Source organism: Temnothorax americanus, unplaced genomic scaffold, assembly GCF_048541705.1.
Source record: "Temnothorax americanus isolate GAGA-0224 unplaced genomic scaffold, ASM4854170v1 Scaffold99, whole genome shotgun sequence".
Lineage (NCBI taxonomy): Eukaryota > Metazoa > Arthropoda > Insecta > Hymenoptera > Formicidae > Temnothorax > Temnothorax americanus.
Genome location: NW_027509822.1, coordinates 364,432 through 382,533, shown reverse-complemented (window position 1 = coordinate 382,533; position 18,102 = coordinate 364,432). Strand labels below are relative to the sequence as shown.

General features: G+C 38.8%; 2 protein-coding genes across 2 annotated transcripts; both read left to right on the top strand.

The window, feature by feature from the left end:
- Positions 1-8,479: 8,479 nt before the first annotated feature.
- On the top strand, positions 8,480-13,547 carry LOC143908569 (uncharacterized). The gene is made up of 2 exons (XM_077426259.1): positions 8,480-8,620; positions 12,647-13,547. Exons 1-2 carry the CDS (start codon positions 8,601-8,603, stop codon positions 13,545-13,547), a joined length of 921 nt encoding a protein of 306 aa, XP_077282385.1. The 5' UTR covers positions 8,480-8,600.
- Positions 8,613-11,059, top strand: LOC143908561 (uncharacterized). Its single transcript, XM_077426250.1, has one exon. It carries the CDS (start codon positions 8,657-8,659, stop codon positions 11,057-11,059), a length of 2,403 nt encoding a protein of 800 aa, XP_077282376.1. The 5' UTR covers positions 8,613-8,656.
- Positions 13,548-18,102: the final 4,555 nt, after the last annotated feature.

The window sequence follows — 18,102 nt, the reverse complement described above, 5'->3', positions numbered from 1 at the left end:
ATTGCAGTGCCCCTCCAAGCTCTGTAAACTCCGAAAGGTTATTTAGCGCCGCAGCAGCCGTTTATACAGAAGACAGAAATAGATTACTTCCAGATAATGCAGAAATGCTCATATTTCTTATGAAAAATATGAAATATTTGAAAAATATGTAACTATAAATATATGTAATTAATAAATAAATAACAATATAATAATTAATCTTATTGTTAGTGTAGAATGTAGATTACATCGCAGGTGTTTTTGACAAGCTCATCGTATATATGTACAAATTGCGCGATAAGGGTAAATTACTAAATTAGTAAATAGACTAAATAGTATACGGCTTTTTATTAGTTAAATATTAAATAGTTAATAGTTATTAACCTGAGCAGATTATTCTGACTGGAGAAAAGGCTTTAGATTCTCTTATAGCTATATTTAAGAGTTTAAGAGTATAAGAGTTTTAAGACACACACACACACACACATTATCAGGTGGACATAAATAAAGTAAAAAACGCATAAATAATTTTAAATTTTGATTAATAAATTCTTTTCAAATTTTCAATATAAATTATTAAAATTATACCACATATATATATACAATATATATAGTAATATACATGTCAATGTCAATGTTAAATGAGTTAAATCGTTAAATATGTCAATATTATTGACACAATAATGTAAAAAAAAACTAAAAAAAAAGTAAAAAATGGCGGAATTGATTGAATAGTCGGATAAATTAACTATCCGGCTATCCGGCCGGATAGTCGGGCTATCCGGCTATCCGGCCGGATTGCGAAAAAGTGGCCGGATAGGCCGGATACCGGATAGTTGCCGGATATCCGGCACATCCCTAATTTATTTAAATTTAGCCGTAGGTTTTGCAATCTTGCAATTGTTTACACACTTTTTTTAAATTTTCCGAATGCTCTTCCTCAGTCTTTCCTGATACGTATATATTGTCTAAATACGCAATAACACCGTCCATCCCACTCAAACACTCGTCCATTTTACGTTGTATATCTGCCGGTGCTGGTGAGATTCCTTCGGGTATTTTTGTGTATCTATACAAGCAATTCCGCGCTTTCATTGTCGACTGGGAATTGCATATACGCATGTTTGAGATCCAATTCTGAAAAATATTTACCGCCTTGCAGTTTAGCGAAAATTTCATCTATGGTGTGCAACGGATATTTATCTACTAGTAGATACGGATTTAATGTCAGTTTAAAATCCCCGCAAATTCGTATTTCATTATTGCCCTTCAATACTGGCACGATAGGTGTTGCCCACCTTGATACATCCACCCGTTTTAAGTGTCCTAATTCGACTAATCTATCTATTTCTTTTTCGAGCTTTGATCGTAATGCGTATGCAGCATGTCTGCATTTTAACGCTATCGGCTGCGTATTTTCTTTCACGTGAATTTTAGTCTTACTCTTATTGTATAATTCGGGTGAATCGCTAAATAGTGTAGAATATTCCCGAGCTAGATAATCACACAAGGTCCCTTCGATTTTGTTTACTATGTTCGAATCGAATTTCGGTATAGTTAAAGGCCACGCGCCAAACTGTGTAAGCCATTCTCGGCCTATTAGCGTTGGTCCTGTTCCCGGCAAAACAAAACATTTCAGTGTTCTCGACGTATTATTGAATGTGACCTCTAAGTCAGTTAGTTCGCCAAGTGGTATTAGTGCGTGTCCTCCGTACGCTCTTAAGTCTTTTTTTGTTTTCGTGATTTTACTTTTTCTGAAATATTTATTATACGTTTTTTTTTTTTGAAATTACGGTTGCAAATGTACCCGTGTCAATCTCAAAATCAAGCTTTTCTCCGTTTATTTTTAACTCTACATACATGGGTAGTAGTCCTGTTCTATTATTGCTTGTGTGATTAAATATCTTTTTCGTACAATCGTTTCGAAGTTCGCTTTTACGCTTTTCTCTATTTCCAGCTACGCTATTTCCTTTACACGAGTCTGTTACATAATTTTGTCTAATGGAAAAAAATTCATTTTCGTGATCTCGCGTTTCCTTACTATCTTTGTCTGACTCGTCGCTATCTTCGGTTAATTATTTTATTTCATTTGACTTTTGCGCTACGTTTTTACCGCTTTTACACGCTCTTGCTAAATGCCCTTTTTTATTGCATTTATTACATACATAATACCGAAAACGACATTCGCTACTCGAGTGATTTACCTTTCCGCAGCAATTACAAACCGCTTTCGGTGATCCCGTGGAATGTTGACTCGGCTGCTGCTGCGTGTTGTTGTTGTGCTAGTCGCTGGCTTCCCTCGTACCGCTCGCTGGCCTCTGCGTTGCCATGCTCTCTGCTCGTCGTCTTGTATAACGTGTACCTCGTTTCTTACGCTTTTATGCACCAGCGTAATGTTTGAATTTGTGGCGTTTTTCACTGCTGCTTCTCGCGCTATCGCTATTTCTCGCGCTTTTTCCATTGTTAATTTTTTTTCTTCAAACAGCTTTATTCTGGTGTCTTTATCGCTGATTCCACACACTAATTGGTCTCGAATTGCGTTGTCTAATTCTGTAAGATTGCAATGAATTGCCAATTTTTTAAGTCTCGCTATGAAGTCTAATTGATTCGTGCGATTCCTGTTCTGTTGTGTGGAAGGTGCAACGCTCCATGGCTTCTGATAGCTTCGGTTTTAGATGTTCCGATAATGCCTTCGTCAAGTCCTCGTACTTGCCGTCTTTGATTTTTGCTGGTGCGATTAGCTGCTTGAGAAGTGCATGTGGCTCAGGGCCTAATTTCGTCACTAGGGTGGTCACTTTCACTTTGTTGTCTGTTATGTTCTTGGCAATAAACAAACAGTCGAGCTTCTCCTCGAAAAGTTTCCAGTCGTCGTTTTGTTGAAACTCGAATTTCTGATCGGCCATGTTGTCTTCTCTGTCCTCCTCAGTTTCTGGTTCTGAATTTTCCGGCGTCGTGTACTCTTCGTTTTCCGTTTTGATCGATTCTCTCAATTGTTCTCTCAATTTATCGTAGGTGTCCGATTTTTCGCAAGGTTCACCTCTTCTTTCTAACTCTTCGATAATTTTTGCTTTGTTGAGATTTTGAATCCACGCTGTTCCTTTTGGCTTTTTTGCCATTCGTGGCGCTTCCTCTTTGTGCGGTACTCACGTCCCGGAGCTTGGCTCTTCGCACGTGTCTTTGCGTTACTGTGTAATTGCGCTTGCGCACATCGGTTCTGGATTCCTCGTCGCCAAGTTGTTATGTTTTGGCGAAGGCAGAGGAGTAATTAACAAACATTCGTATTAATTATCCTCATATTAATTATATTTAATACTGCGCGATAAGCTTAGCGGCAGTGCCGGAGCGCCTGTGTGCTGGCCTGGAGTCGGCACGGCTCTGGCCCTGCGGAAAGCACTGTCTCCGAGCAGCCAGGTGCTTATACTAGCCGTTTCGCTTATGTTTGCCTATTACTAACGTAGGTGAATACATCACACTTAATAAATTTACACATTCGGAATATGTGAAATATTATATACTGATTCCATATTGGTTAAAAAATTTTACAGTTCAGACGCTTTCAAATTTGAATTACTGACTCTTATGGTGACGGGCAGATTTCGCTGATTGACTCGGTTCATTCCCATTGTCGACTGTGAAATGAATCATGGATCTTCAATTTGGACGGTCTAATAAGGTTTAAAAAATGCGCCGACACTACTTTACTGTGTTTAACATTTTATTGTTACGCATTTACTTATTGTACAATTAAACATAGGACAACGTTTATACAAAAAAACTTTTACCGTATTTTTTGGATGTAGAATTTTACGTTTAGGATTATGTGATTTATATTATTAATTGGCTGATAAAAGCACAGTGTGCAGAAACGTACCAACATTGTTAATATATTATTTTAGAATTATAATATTCGTTGTTGCTTGTCAGTGGCCGTTTTTACCCTTGATTCTTGTTATAAACCTTATAACATTTATGCACAGCCTTCGACACGTTCGAAAAAATATATTGATAAATACGAAGAACTTCAAAACAAATCTACCGAAATAAATGCTAATCCCACTGTAGTTGCTGCAGCCTCGACGTCATTTGCAAGTGTCTCAGATAATTTAAATATTTACAGTAATAATTTATAGTATGCGTAACAGTAAATATTTACAGTAATAATTTATAGTATGCGTAACAGTTTTGTATAAAGGTGCGGCTGGTCTAATGGGTAGAGTGCCAGATTCGTAATCCGGAGAACCGGGTTTGAATCCCACTGGGCCACTGAGAATTTCTCAGTAAAAATACCGCACCCCCATCTGACGGATAGAAGTAACCTCTAGATGGGAAAACTTGGCTCCGTCTTTCGGAAAGAGACGTTAAGCAGTTGGTCCACTCATAGCCGTCGACCGCTATAAAGTACCTCAGGAAAAAAGCAGAAGGCGCTATCCAATAGGACGGCTTCTGTACAGCGGTGTGGAAGGCAACGGGAAACCACTACACTATTTATATTCCCACGAGAGTTATGAATGATGTAAAAAGTTCATAACCACGACCACTCTGTCAAGAGTGTACGACTAAGAAGAGAGAACAGTTTTGTATACAAATTAATTGTAAAATAACACTGTTTAAATTATTCAAATATTTATATTTCGGTAATAATGTAGAAGTATTAATAACGTTTTTTTTTACAATCACGATACGTAAAAAAATTCATATTTTAAATTATCTATTTACAAACAGCGGCAGTATTGAACAAGAAATGAAATCACTGCAAGCTACGTCCATGACTGTTGATTTTGAACAGGATAAAGCAAGTGGCAAGCAGGGACCAAGTGTCCAGAAAGTTTATTATCATAACCCATGCAAAAAAACATGTATTAGAAAAAACGTTATCGATCCAGTAACTCCTGATACTGATTGACATAAAAAAAATTCCATAAATAGACATACGCGGATATTTGCGGATTTGTTGAGGAACATATAATAAATAAAAAAGAATGTCATTTATTGCAATTTCTTACAGAGTGTTACAATCAAATTCTTGAAAATTTGTATGTTCAAGAATTTAAATCTTTCGACGTGAAATATACTTCTCAACATCTTCTAGAAAAGTTGCACAAAATTTTTGGCGACAAAATTCAAGTCATTTTAATGCACTATAAAAAATTAATTGCTCCTAGAAATGACGGCGTTATTACTGAGGAAATTTTCTCTGATTTTCATGATTTTGAATTGCTATCTCGCGCTGCGTTGATGTTGAAAAAAAAAGTTTTTCTAACGCGAGCGTCAAATGGGCCGCTTTTCGCGCTTGTTTTGAGTGAGCAAAACGATCCATTTCGCAACAATGACGTAAGCGTTGAGAAATGGAGCCATTTCTTAACTGTGGAGAAATAAAATTTTAAAACAAGCGCGAAAAGCGGTCTATTTCACGCTCTTGTGTTAAGAAAAATAGTATGAACAACTCGTGGGAAGAAGAGTGGTCGAGCCCAAATGAGTGTGATGGTCGCACGAGCAAATTCCCACTAGTTGTACAATATACTATTTATTGATAGCAAAAAACACTTCCAAAAAATTTGAAATTCAGCGACTTTATTGCAGAAGAATGTGAAATTCCAAAGAATCTCGCGGATTTCGTGCGAAATCTTCTATGTGGCATCGATTCGAGAACGCAAAAAAGCAAGATATAATTTATGCGATACATCACGGAAGAATGAAAACCTCGAAACATATGACTCTAAGAATGACGCTTAAAAGTATAACAAGTAGTCGAAAAGTTGTCGATCTTATTTATAAATAAATTTGGGCATTGCTGTAGTTGTCGAGGAGCTCGAGACAGAAGCTACATCTTCTGCATGCAATGCATTCAACGTTTCTCCTGAGGATGCTATATTAGCTCCAAATTATTGTACAGGTGTTGCGTTTGACAATTTTGATCGTTTTGTTAAAACGACTAGCGGCAAAGATACGTTGCACGATACGGTCGGTATTTTTTATCAAAATATTAGCGAGATCGATAGCTCTGCGCTGAATGAAAGTCGCGATAGTATAAACAGTTTAGAGTATCAATCTGCTGTCAAGAGGAAGAGAAGCTTAGATCCGATTGTGCCCGAATTGCAGCAGTACACTAAAAAACCGGTTTTTCGCGAGAAATTATTACCAATTGATAGTGGTTTACGTGTAGTATCAGCCAGTAAATGTGATTTTTATAAACAATTAGATATTGCGTGGGTTTTATCGCACTACTGTAAAGTATCGAATACTCCAATGTGGGTTGGGTTTAATCATAAATTCGCTAAAGATAACAGTGTAAAGCAAAAAATCTCTTATCTTACGCCGATCAATGCATCTCCCACGAATCTCTCTGTCGTATACAAAACGATGAGACGAAGTCAATAGATTGCTAGAGAGTGTCAACAGACTTACATACAGATTACATATGATTTAGCAATTACAAAAATCGCCTATCAAATTCAATATCAATATAGAAAAACCTAATTTTGATGACCTTTTTATACATATGGGTGCTTTTCACATAATGATGGCCTATTTTAAGGCTTTAGGAAAATTCATCGACGAATGCGGATTAACTAATATGATGGTCGAAAGCAATTTGTTGGCTAGTGGCTCGGTAAATGGTGTTATAAGCAGAAAACATTTTAATCGATGCAAACGATTACATCCATTGGTTTTCTTAGGTTTACAAGTTTTACATATTGAACAATTCCTTAAAACCTATAAGATAACTATTTCCGAACATGTAATAGATTGTTTAATAAAAGTGCAGTCAGAAAAGTTATCTAGCAATAAATTGACCGATAGCAGTAATTCAAAAGTATTCAGAATTTAAACAAGACACACTGAATGGAATTTATGGAAAGACAGCACAGTATTATGTTATGTACATTGAATTTGTTAATTATTATTTAATGTTTACTAGAAGCATTCGCGTAGGAGATATTGATCTGTACAAATTTATAATCCCTAAGTTATGCAATTTTTTTTCATGTTTAATTAAAACAATTATGCACGATGGCTCTTAAAATATCATGATGAATTGTTAAAAGTTGAACAAACGCATCCACAACTTGCCGAAGAATTCAAAAGAGGGATGTTTGGGATAAAAAAAACATTCAATTCTTTCTTGCGCGCGCCAGTAGATTTAACACTAGAGCAAACCGTGAATGCCGATGCAGCGAGAAGATTGACGGGCGTAACGCATTTTACTAATTCGATAAGTGCTCGACAGCGATGAGCAAGGAGTCATGGCATAAGATCGACAATAATTTCATATGTGTTTGATATTAGTGGATTAAAAAAATTCAGGCTGCGACATGTAGTTTGGAAAAACATCAAATCATGAAAGATTCTGCTAATTTACTTGCATTTATCAATGTACTAAAAAATAATGTGAATCCTTTCGATTGCGCAGAAATGAACAACGATTTATTATACAATATAAAAACTGGTTCCTGCGCGCCTGAAGCTGTGGCTGATTTTCTTCTAAATGTTGAAAAAAAAGGTGTTGTAATCTAAAATTACAACGGGTAATTATTAAATTATTTATAATAAAATTATAGAATAGTCTTTCGAAAGACTTCGAGGAAATTGTCTTTCAAAAGACTCCTCAATTTACGCTGACGCGGACGCGGAAGTTCATCAAGCTTCCGCGTCAATCGAACTATTGCGATATGCATAAGAATGTGCAACAACGCATTTTGACATTCGCGGAACCGCGGAAGTACAGCGAGATTGCGAATGCGCTCGGTCACTGACCGACCTCATTCGGGGGACCGTCGAACCCGGCGGAAAAGTGCCGACAGGGCATAACTCAAAGCAATATAAGGGACCGTCGAAGAAGCCGCGACGGAGAGTAATACACCGGAGACTCTGCCCGTGACCGTTCCCGTAAGCCGTGTCGCGAAGTTCTACATTATAACAAAGCGCGTGCGAGATATAATAATTGTGAAAGGCAACTACAAGTGTAAGTTAGTGAGTGTAACAGGAGCGCTGAAATAAAGCTCCAATATAAAGTAAAACGAAGTGAAGTTCATTTAACGACGCCTACACCTTGTTTCACCTGCGAACCCGACCGCTTCCTAATCTGCCCGCCTGTGCCTACCGAGTCCCAACTCGTAAGGTCAAGAGATCCCAAAAATAATAAACGTTTTGCCGTAAGCCGTCACCAATCGGCAACGCGGCATAACATAATTTGGTGGCAGCGGTGGGATTGACCAAAGCACCAGGACAACTAGGAAAGACAACAGCAAGCCTGCCTAAGGTACGCAAATAAAGTCTATCAGTTAGCGCTGAATACGACTAACCAGGAAGGAAATAAGTACGGTGGAACATCTGTGGATTGACCAAGAATCAGATCGACCGGCTGAAATAACCGAGGTACTGAGCGACCAAGGTATCCACAACGGTACTGAGCCAAAAGGGATCGATCAAGGCATCCTCAAGGACACCAAAGGGCGAAAAGAAAATAAAAGGCCAACACCCAAGGCCAAGTGCAAAGCAGCGGACAACGCCAACGCAGCGGACAACGCAGAAGCAGCGAACAACGAGAAGCAGCAACTGCGTTCGACAACCAGCATCTTCACGCCAGGGCCAGCCGCAAACAACGGAGCCTGCGAGCGACCATGCGAGCCGTAATTCTAATGTAAGTCGAGAAAATTTAAAATTGTACTACGCGTGAATGTCGGGAGAAAATAGTCCTCCCCGAACGCCGATAGCCAATGCGTCGTGGTTAATCAACGAATTTTCACCACGGGTAAATAGTCCGCGCGCGACAACACAAGCGACTTTAGATAACGTTCGTGTAGCATTAGAAACGCGACACTCGGACAGCGAAACCGAGTTACCGGAAAACGTTGTTACTGAGCGCGAGTTTCCGTTTGGTGAGATTGACGAGAGTTTATTCTCAACCGACCCCATTGACCGGACGGACGAAAAACCGCGTAGAAGCAGACCATACGTTAGTCGAACCCCTAGCAGAGTATCCTTGCGACGAGAATTTTCATTGACCTCCTACGAGAGCGATATATTCGACCCTAGCGAATACTATCGGGAAAACGGCGAAGAGACGCGAACGGAAAAACCCCTATTAGAAGAACGCACTCACACAAACCAGCCACAAGCGCAAGTTAAGGAAACCGAAATGGCACAGTCACAATCTGACGCACAGTACGCACCGCTATCTACGGAAACGCACGACGTAAGAGAAATATACAATTTATTACGGGAAAAGCAGAAAATGCAAGAGGAATCGCGTATAGAAATGCGTGACGAAACGCGCGAATTACGAGAACGGTTAATAACACTAGAAAATAGTGCACGAAACGGCGACCAAGTAGGAACCGGAAACGAAAGATATTCGAGCGAAAATTACGGACGGACGGAACACGATATAAGAAATCGGCGTAGTTCCATACCGAATGCTATAACGTTAAAGGAAGCACGAAGCATGATCCCTGAGTTCGATGGGACGTCGCGACAGAAATTACAAGAATTTATAAACGCGTGCACATATGCGGTACATAATATACAGCCTACAGACGAAGAATCATTAGTACAGGCGATTTTATATACAAAATTAAAAGGAAAAGCGATGCAAGATTTTGAAACGCGAGATATACAAACATTCGCTCAATTAAAGCAACAATTAGAAGATTGCTATCAAGCCAAGCAGAGCACTACCCATTTGCAGATTGAGTTTAATACTCTCAAGCAAAAGCCAAACGAAAGCGCACATGCTTTTGGGCAACGAGTCGATCTACTAGCCATGAAGCTATATGACGCTATGATAGAAGGAGAAGATCACTCCAGTATGTTTAAACGCGCGATCCAGCAAACGATACAAAAACAAGCTTTAATTAATTTTCAAATAGGATTGCGCGACGAATTAAAAATACTTGTACGTTCGCAGCGATATGCGACGTTACAAGAAGCCATAACGGGAGCAAGCGCGGAAGAAAAGCTCATAGGGCCGACCGCGACAAAAACGGGCGCCTCGCTATACAAAAATAAGCCAGGATATACGAGACAGCCCCAAAATCAGAGCGTACAATGTTTTAAATGCGGAAAAACTGGTCATTATGGACGGGAATGCCGAAGCCAAGGAAACGCATTACCTAAACCTAGTAAACCTGCACAAGTAAATGCACTGCAGAAATATTGCAATTATTGCAAAAAATCGGGGCACAATCGAGATGAGTGTTGGACATTAAAAGGGCGAAGCTACACCCCCAACACCAACAAATCTAGAGAAAACGAAAAAAGACAACAATTGAAAGTGCCGAACCGAAGGAAGAACGCTGACTCTGCAAGCAGCGAAGACGAACAAGAGGAGGCGAGAGGAAAACAACCACGACCTGCCTCAGAATATCGGGTTACACATATCGAAAGTGTGCCATACGGCCGTACGAAGCCAGAACTGTTATTAACAAGATTACCCATACGAGAGGTAAAACCCGGAGCATCGAATATGCTATATGACTCTGGTTCAACAATTTCATTAATAAAGCTAAACGCGTTAAAGGATGACGCCTCAGTCTATGAAGATCGCATAGCCCTCACCGGAATCACGGGACACAAAATACACACAATCGGAAAAGTGTATGCGACCATTGAAACAAATAAATTAAAAATTAAACACGCATTTTATGTGGTAGGAGAAGACATGGCCATAGAATACGATGGAATCCTAGGAATAGATTTCCTACGGACACACGCCGCATCTTGCGATTACGAGCAAATGCAATTAAAAATAAAGGAAGAAACTTTCAAATTGCACCCGTATGGAAAGGTCACATTAAAGCCTCGCAGCGAGACTATAATAGAGGCAATTACGGATAAAAATGAAGAAGGTATCGTACGAGCAAGAGAGATGAAACCAGGAGTTTATATTGGAAACTGCCTAGTGAAACCGGAGAATCATATTTGCATTGTAAGCATAATAAATACTACAGACAAGGAAATTGAAATACCGATTCCACAAGTTACGCTGGAAAAACTAGAAACAGATACTCATACAAAAATACATGCAACAATGACGGGAAAGGAAACTAAACCTGCTGTATCTCGAAACGAACGCATCTGACTAGCATTGCGTACGCAGCACTTAAACGCCGAGGAAAAACGATCACTCCAACACATATGCGAAGAATACGGCGATTTATTTCATTTAGAAGGAGAGCCATTATCGTGTACTGCAGCAGTAAAACACGAAATAAACACACGCGCTGACGCTGCGCCTGTGAATGTAAGACCATACCGACTTCCAAACAAGCATAAAGCGGAAGTGTGAATTCTTGCGCAAGGAAGTGATCTACCTAGGCCACATTATTTCGGAGAATGGAATTTCTCCAGACCCGTCAAAACTAGTAGCGATAAAAGAATTTCCTACGCCAAAAAGAGTTAAGGACGTGCAATCATTTATCGGCTTAGCCGGTTACTATAGAAAATTCATAATGTGCCGCAATGTAAAACGAGACGAAGTTGCCGCAGAAGAAGAACCGAAAATCCACACGATAAACGAGGATAATTCCAACGAAGAGGAAGCAAGAATATATACAGAAGAAGAAAAGAAGCAGATATTACATGAGTACCATGATGCACCTATAAGAGGGCACCAAGGCGTCGAACGAACCGTAAATAGAATCCGGTTAAATCATAACTGGCGCGGATTGACGAAAGACGTCGAAAAATATATAGCTAAATGCGAGCTATGCCAAAGAAATAAATTATCGCGGAAAAATAAAGTACCGTTGGTAATTACGGACACACCTACCAAGCCGTTCGAGAAATGTGCTTTGGATATTGTAGGGCCACTTACAATTACAACGAATGGAAATAAATATTTGTTAACATTTCAAGATAATTTAACGAAATATAGTAAAGCGATACCAATTCCAAACCAAGAAGCAAGTACAGTAAGTAAGCAATTTGTGACAAAAATTGTCTTAGAGCATGGAATTCCAGAAAAAATTCTGACCGATCAAGGCACGAATTTTTTGAGCGAGGTATTCAAAAACACCTGTAAACTTTTGAAGATAAACAAAATTCAAACTACCGCGTATCATCCCGAAAGCAACGGAGCACTCGAAAGATCCCACCGAACATTAGCAGAATACCTGCGACACTACATAAACGAGGACCAAACGGATTGGGATGAGTGGATACCGTTTGCGATATTCGCATATAATACAACGCCGCACACAGCGACGGGGTATACACCGTTTGAGCTAGTATACGGTCACCAAGCTGAATTACCAACAGCACTGACAAAACCACCTAAACTCACGTATAACTATGATGATTACGCACAAGAGTTACGGGAAAGATTAAGAGCGACCAACAAAGTTGCCAGGGAACACGTACAAGAAGAAAAGATTAAAGCGAAAAAACAGTATGATACAAAGACTAAAGAAACCAGTTTTCGTGTAGGTGACAGAGTACTCATGCACGATGAAACGTTACGACGAGGACGTTCAAAGAAACTTGAATCCCTATGGACAGGACCGTACACAATTATCGAAAAGAATTCAGATGTTAATTATACTATAAAGAAAGGAAGAAAAATAATGCGCCTACATGTAAACAAATTAAAACTTTTTATAGAAGAATAACATAAAAAAGGGGAAAGAGAGAAAGAAATACACCTTGAAACAGAATGTCTCTGTTACAGAATACTCGCGTGCTGGAGAGGGCAAGCATTAGCCCAAGCAGAAAAAACGGAACCACATTATAAAATCCAACAATTCCAAAATCACCCAGGGATGTATTACGAGAAGCTTGGAAGAATGCACTATTCCCGGAAGACATGGAAGTTAGTCGTTAAATTTGATTTAACAACGCTAAATCGAAGACACGAGCAAATTGAAAAATATCTACAGGAAGCAAGAATTACATGCGATAATAAGATTTTACAATTACTGCATAATGAAACGTGCCTCACCTTTGAAAATATCGCAAGAAGAGAATTAGACTATTTAACAAAAATCCTCACGCAGATCAACACAATATACAAAACGTCGACAGACTCAAGGAGGGGATTAATGGACGGAATAGGTTCAATAGCAAAATCACTGTTCGGAACGATGGATGCAAACGATGAAAAGCGCATCAACGAGCAATTGCAACTGTTGGGAAACAACCAACAAACGTTACACCACACAATGCAGAATCAGATAAAGGTGATGAATGCCACCATAGGGCATATAGAGAAATTAGAAAGCATAATGGAACGAAATCGTAATCTATTAGAAAAACGATTTACAGATTACCCTAATAAGGACGAAATAAAAGAACATTTTGAAATTGGCATAGCGGTAATCACAGATCTAATCCGCGACGTCGAGAACATACTTGAATATTTGGCATGCATAAGAAAGGGAACAATGCATCCGAAATTAATGCCAGTAGAGGATATCACCTGGCAATTGAAGGAAGCAAGTCAGCAATTGCCACCGGGATCATATTTCCCGTTTAGAGTCCACCTCGAAGACTGGTTTACGATTGAAAAACACACGACAATAAAGGCATTCTACAGAATAATCAAATATATACCGTCTTACTTTTTCCCCTAATCACACCACCGCTCTACGATATAATGAGCGTTATTGAATTTCCTGTGCTCACGCGCAAGAATATACTTACATCAGTAAGAGTCGACAATAAAATAATAGCAGTAGACAAAGAAAGAGTGAACTACATGCTTTTAGATGAAGATTATCTGGCAAAGTGTACTTCTACCAATCTACAGTACGTATGCACACAAAATACACCGGTATATCGTATAGATGGAAACGCACCGTGCGAGATACAAATGTATGTTCAACAGCAACATTACTACAAAATGTGCAAATTCAGACACACTGTTACAACACAAACAAAGTGGATTTCATTACGACGACCACACGATTGGCTGTATTCAACAGTAACTGAACAGCCAATACTTATACAATGTAATGAACACGAGGAGAAGCAGATAATCAACAACACTGGCAAAATTACGCTGGAAAAGGAGTGTAAGCTAATGACAACCGATATGACAGTACAAGCTGAAGAGACAATATACGAGACAGATATAGAGACATATTTACCCGAAGTAAATATTTCGCTTACATATGACCATGAAACGATCACATTACGGAACGAGACAACGGACGATTTAACTCAGCATCGAGCTGAACTGACAGAATTAAAAACACAAATACAAAAAATGAATACTGACCTAGAGGACGACGACCGAAATTTTTACGTCCGAAAACAATTCATATACCCAATGACAGCGAGCGGTATAATTACATTAGCCATAGTAAGCGCTGTAATATACGTATTAATAAAAAAGAAAAAGAACCCACGATCACCACTTACATTATACGACGAAGAAAGATCATTTCGACCATACGGATTTCCGAAACCAATTTTAAAACGTAGTGTAAGTACTAGGTTCTAATAGAATAGTAAACGATTATACCAAAATATTGTACACGGGTATTATAAAATGTAAAATATATATAAGGAAAAAATATAGAAATGGGTATACAACAAAGTGTAAATTAAAGAATATAGCGAAAACTCGCGAACCTTGTTTTCTCTTTTTAACGGGGGAGGGATGTTGTAATCTAAAATTACAACGGGTAATTATTAAATTATTTATAATAAAATTATAGAATAGTCTTTCGAAAGACTTCGAGGAAATTGTCTTTCGAAAGACTCCTCAATTTACGCTGACGCGTCAATCGAACTATTGCGATATGCATAAGAATGTGCAACAACGCATTTTGACATTCGCGGAACCGCGGAAGTACAGCGAGATTGCGAATGCGCTCGGTCACTGACCGACCTCATTCGGGGGACCGTCGAACCCGGCGGAAAAGTGCCGACAGGGCATAACTCAAAGCAATATAAGGGACCGTCGAAGAAGCCGCGACGGAGAGTAATACACCGGAGACTCTGCCCGTGACCGTTCCCGTAAGCCGTGTCGCGAAGTTCTACATTATAACAAAGCGCGTGCGAGATATAATAATTGTGAAAGGCAACTACAAGTGTAAGTTAGTGAGTGTAACAGGAGCGCTGAAATAAAGCTCCAATATAAAGTAAAACGAAGTGAAGTTCATTTAACGACGCCTACACCTTGTTTCACCTGCGAACCCGACCGCTTCCTAATCTGCCCGCCTGTGCCTACCGAGTCCCAACTCGTAAGGTCAAGAGATCCCAAAAATAATAAACGTTTTGCCGTAAGCCGTCACCAATCGGCAACGCGGCATAACAAAGGACAAGAATTGCGAGATCAATTTATTTTCGAGTGTTCACAAGATGATCGTCGATTTGAATCTGTCATAAAGCAGAATAAAATAATTAATTTTACAAGTTGCAATAAAAGGCAAAAAATAACAATCAACCATAAAGTACAGGAAGTTCGCATGCAACGCGAATTAATTCGGTCGAATGTTAGGGATTTCTATGGAAGAAGAGACAGATATAGAAAAAATGTTTTTATTCCCAATAACTCCGATGCCTACTTCATTATGTCATTTAGATGGCACGATTTGTAAAACATAAAAATCGGCTATGATAAAAATTCTACGAAATGACAGTGCTTTACCGACCCACATCGATGTTGTAATTGTTGATAGTTTTTTTTTTTTAATTCACTCTATGAAAGATGTACAACAATTGTTCGGCAACATTTCAAAAAAAATTTTACAGATTCTTACGAGTTATAATGCTTCATGTGTGCATATAATTTTTGATCGCTACTGCTCGCCGTCTATTAAAGATTATGAACGTTCGTTGAAGGGAGGTTTCGGCAGTAACCATTAGTACGTCATCTCTGATCCGGAACAAACTAAGACACATGATTTTGCCAGAGAACTTTAGGAACGACAAATTCAAAGAAGCTCTTGTCCTTTTCCTAATTTCACACTGGCAAAGTAATGATGTAGCCCCTTTTGTAGAAAATAAGGTAATTATGCAGTATAGGGGAAGCACCTCCGATGACCTTGACCTTGACATATGTTGTCAAGGTCACCCTCCTGAGTGACCTTCAGAAGGTTTTAGCCGTCGCTCGTTTTTTATTAAAAATTTATTAACAAAAAAAGTTTGGCGACCTCACCGATTTCAATGACCTTGATATATGTTGTCAAGGTCATGACCCCGAGTGACCTTCAGAAGGTTTTAGCCGTCGCTCGCTATTCGTTAAAAAGTTATTAACAAAAAAAGTTTGGAAAATATAGCATATATAGGTGCATATATAGGTTAGGTTGACGCGCTTTAAACACTTAAATACTTTTAAAGCGCGTCACTAACCTACATAGGTACGATTTACTGCTTTAAATGTTGTCGATTAAAGGAAAAGAGGCAGTAAGAACCGGCGCGGTAAATAGGGCGCAAGTTATATATATTTTTCTTATCGTCAATACATAAAAAATAAAATAAAAAATTCGCGAACGTTTCGACCATTTTTTGTGGTCATCTTCAGCGCAATAAATTAAAAACGTGTAAATTAAAAACTATATTGTAACGCGGTCATTGGGCTATTGTATACTCGCACGTTGCACGTTCCTTTTTCCATGCGGTCATTCCGGTGTGTGTGCGCTACTCCATAGGCAAGCAACCTTGAGTCTCTCCCAAGTTGGAAGGCTAGGAGGACTATGCTGATGCATTTGGTACTTCATTATATGTTGCGCGATACCTGCGTACATACGGAGCGACACACTGATTTACGGTTCACATCGATATAAAACTGAAGTTACTTACAATGAAATCGTGAACGGTATAGCGCACAAAACGGTAGACAACAGACGCAAGTTATCTTGGCATTGTTTCGAGAGATAATACTTGATCGTAGAACGGTACAGCGCACAGATAACGGACGCAAACTGTCTCGACAATGTTTCAAGAGGTAATGACCGATCTAATATGTTTCGCTTGTCTCGAGGTTAAAAGATCGATGTATAAGAATTCGGTGACAAACAAATAGCGGTAATGCCAGTTGAGAGATCAATGTATAAGAATATTCGTTGCAAAACAAATAACGGTGATGTCAGTCAAAGACCTTGTAATACGGTAATCTATGTATAATACAAATTCACAATAATATAATAAATAAAGCGTGAAACGCGGGGCTCTCAAATTTTTGGAAGTCCCTCGATTACATCGAGATAGTTTTCGGGTAAATCCTCGGTGTCCGTCTGCATATTCAGACCATTCTTCTGTCTTTTTATACATATCATTTCAGATATTAACCGTTTACTGATATATGGTTCGCTGTCCAAAATTTCCACCGCATTCCACTCGAAATCATGACCAGACTCTAATCTATGCTCTGTGATTACCGAGCGACTGGTTGTGTTCCTTCTTATGTGGGCCTGATGTTCTTTAATTCTGGTTTGTAGTTGCCTACCGGTCTGACCCACGTAAGAAGCATCACAGTCCCCACAGTTAATCTTATATACTACGTTGCTATGTGCAAATTTCGGAAGGGCGTCCTTATGTGTTTTAATACAATTCTGCATTTTATTCAGGCTATAATATGATAGCCTCAACTTGTGATTTTTTAAGATGTTTCTATATTGGTCGTTAATATGTGGAATGTACGGTATCGTGAAAAAGGACGCCGCCTCTTCAGGTTGCACCTCAGGAGGTTTATCTGTCTCAGAACGCACTCTGTTAATGAGAGACTTAATGCGCTCGTGGAAAATTCTAAAAATGAAATCCAGCGGGTAGCAGTTGTTAAGTAAAATTTGTACAGCTAATTTTAAATTCTTTGAATGAAACGATGGGTGAGACAACAAAAAAACTCTATCAATTAAACTTATGACTGTACCTCTCTTCTGGCAAACAGGATGTTGAGATATGAAATTCAAGTATCTGCCCGAAAACGTTGGTTTATGAAACCAATCAAATATTATCCGATTGTTTCGACGAATCATTGTAATTTTTTAGGAAAAGTAAACAGCGTCCATTTAAATTTCTTGTAAAAAAAGAAGAGTTTCAGAAAGCATTTGCTAGCTTAGGAGATTTGCGAAAATAGAGTCATTCGTTTGTAGCATGTACGGGTATGAGTCGAATAAAAAAATCGATAATGATAGATTTCAAATGTTCCTCCAAAATTATAAAATTAAAAATACTGAC

Bases quoted from the DNA above. Each gene is read 5' to 3' on its own strand.
- LOC143908569 (XM_077426259.1), top strand. From the start codon at position 8,601: ATGCGAGCCGTAATTCTAAT. The intron at 8,621-12,646 runs GTAAGTCGAGAA...TCTCTGTTACAG, and splicing joins ATGCGAGCCGTAATTCTAAT to AATACTCGCGTGCTGGAGAG.
- LOC143908561 (XM_077426250.1), top strand. From the start codon at position 8,657: ATGTCGGGAGAAAATAGTCCTCCCCGAACGCCGATAGCCAATGCGTCG.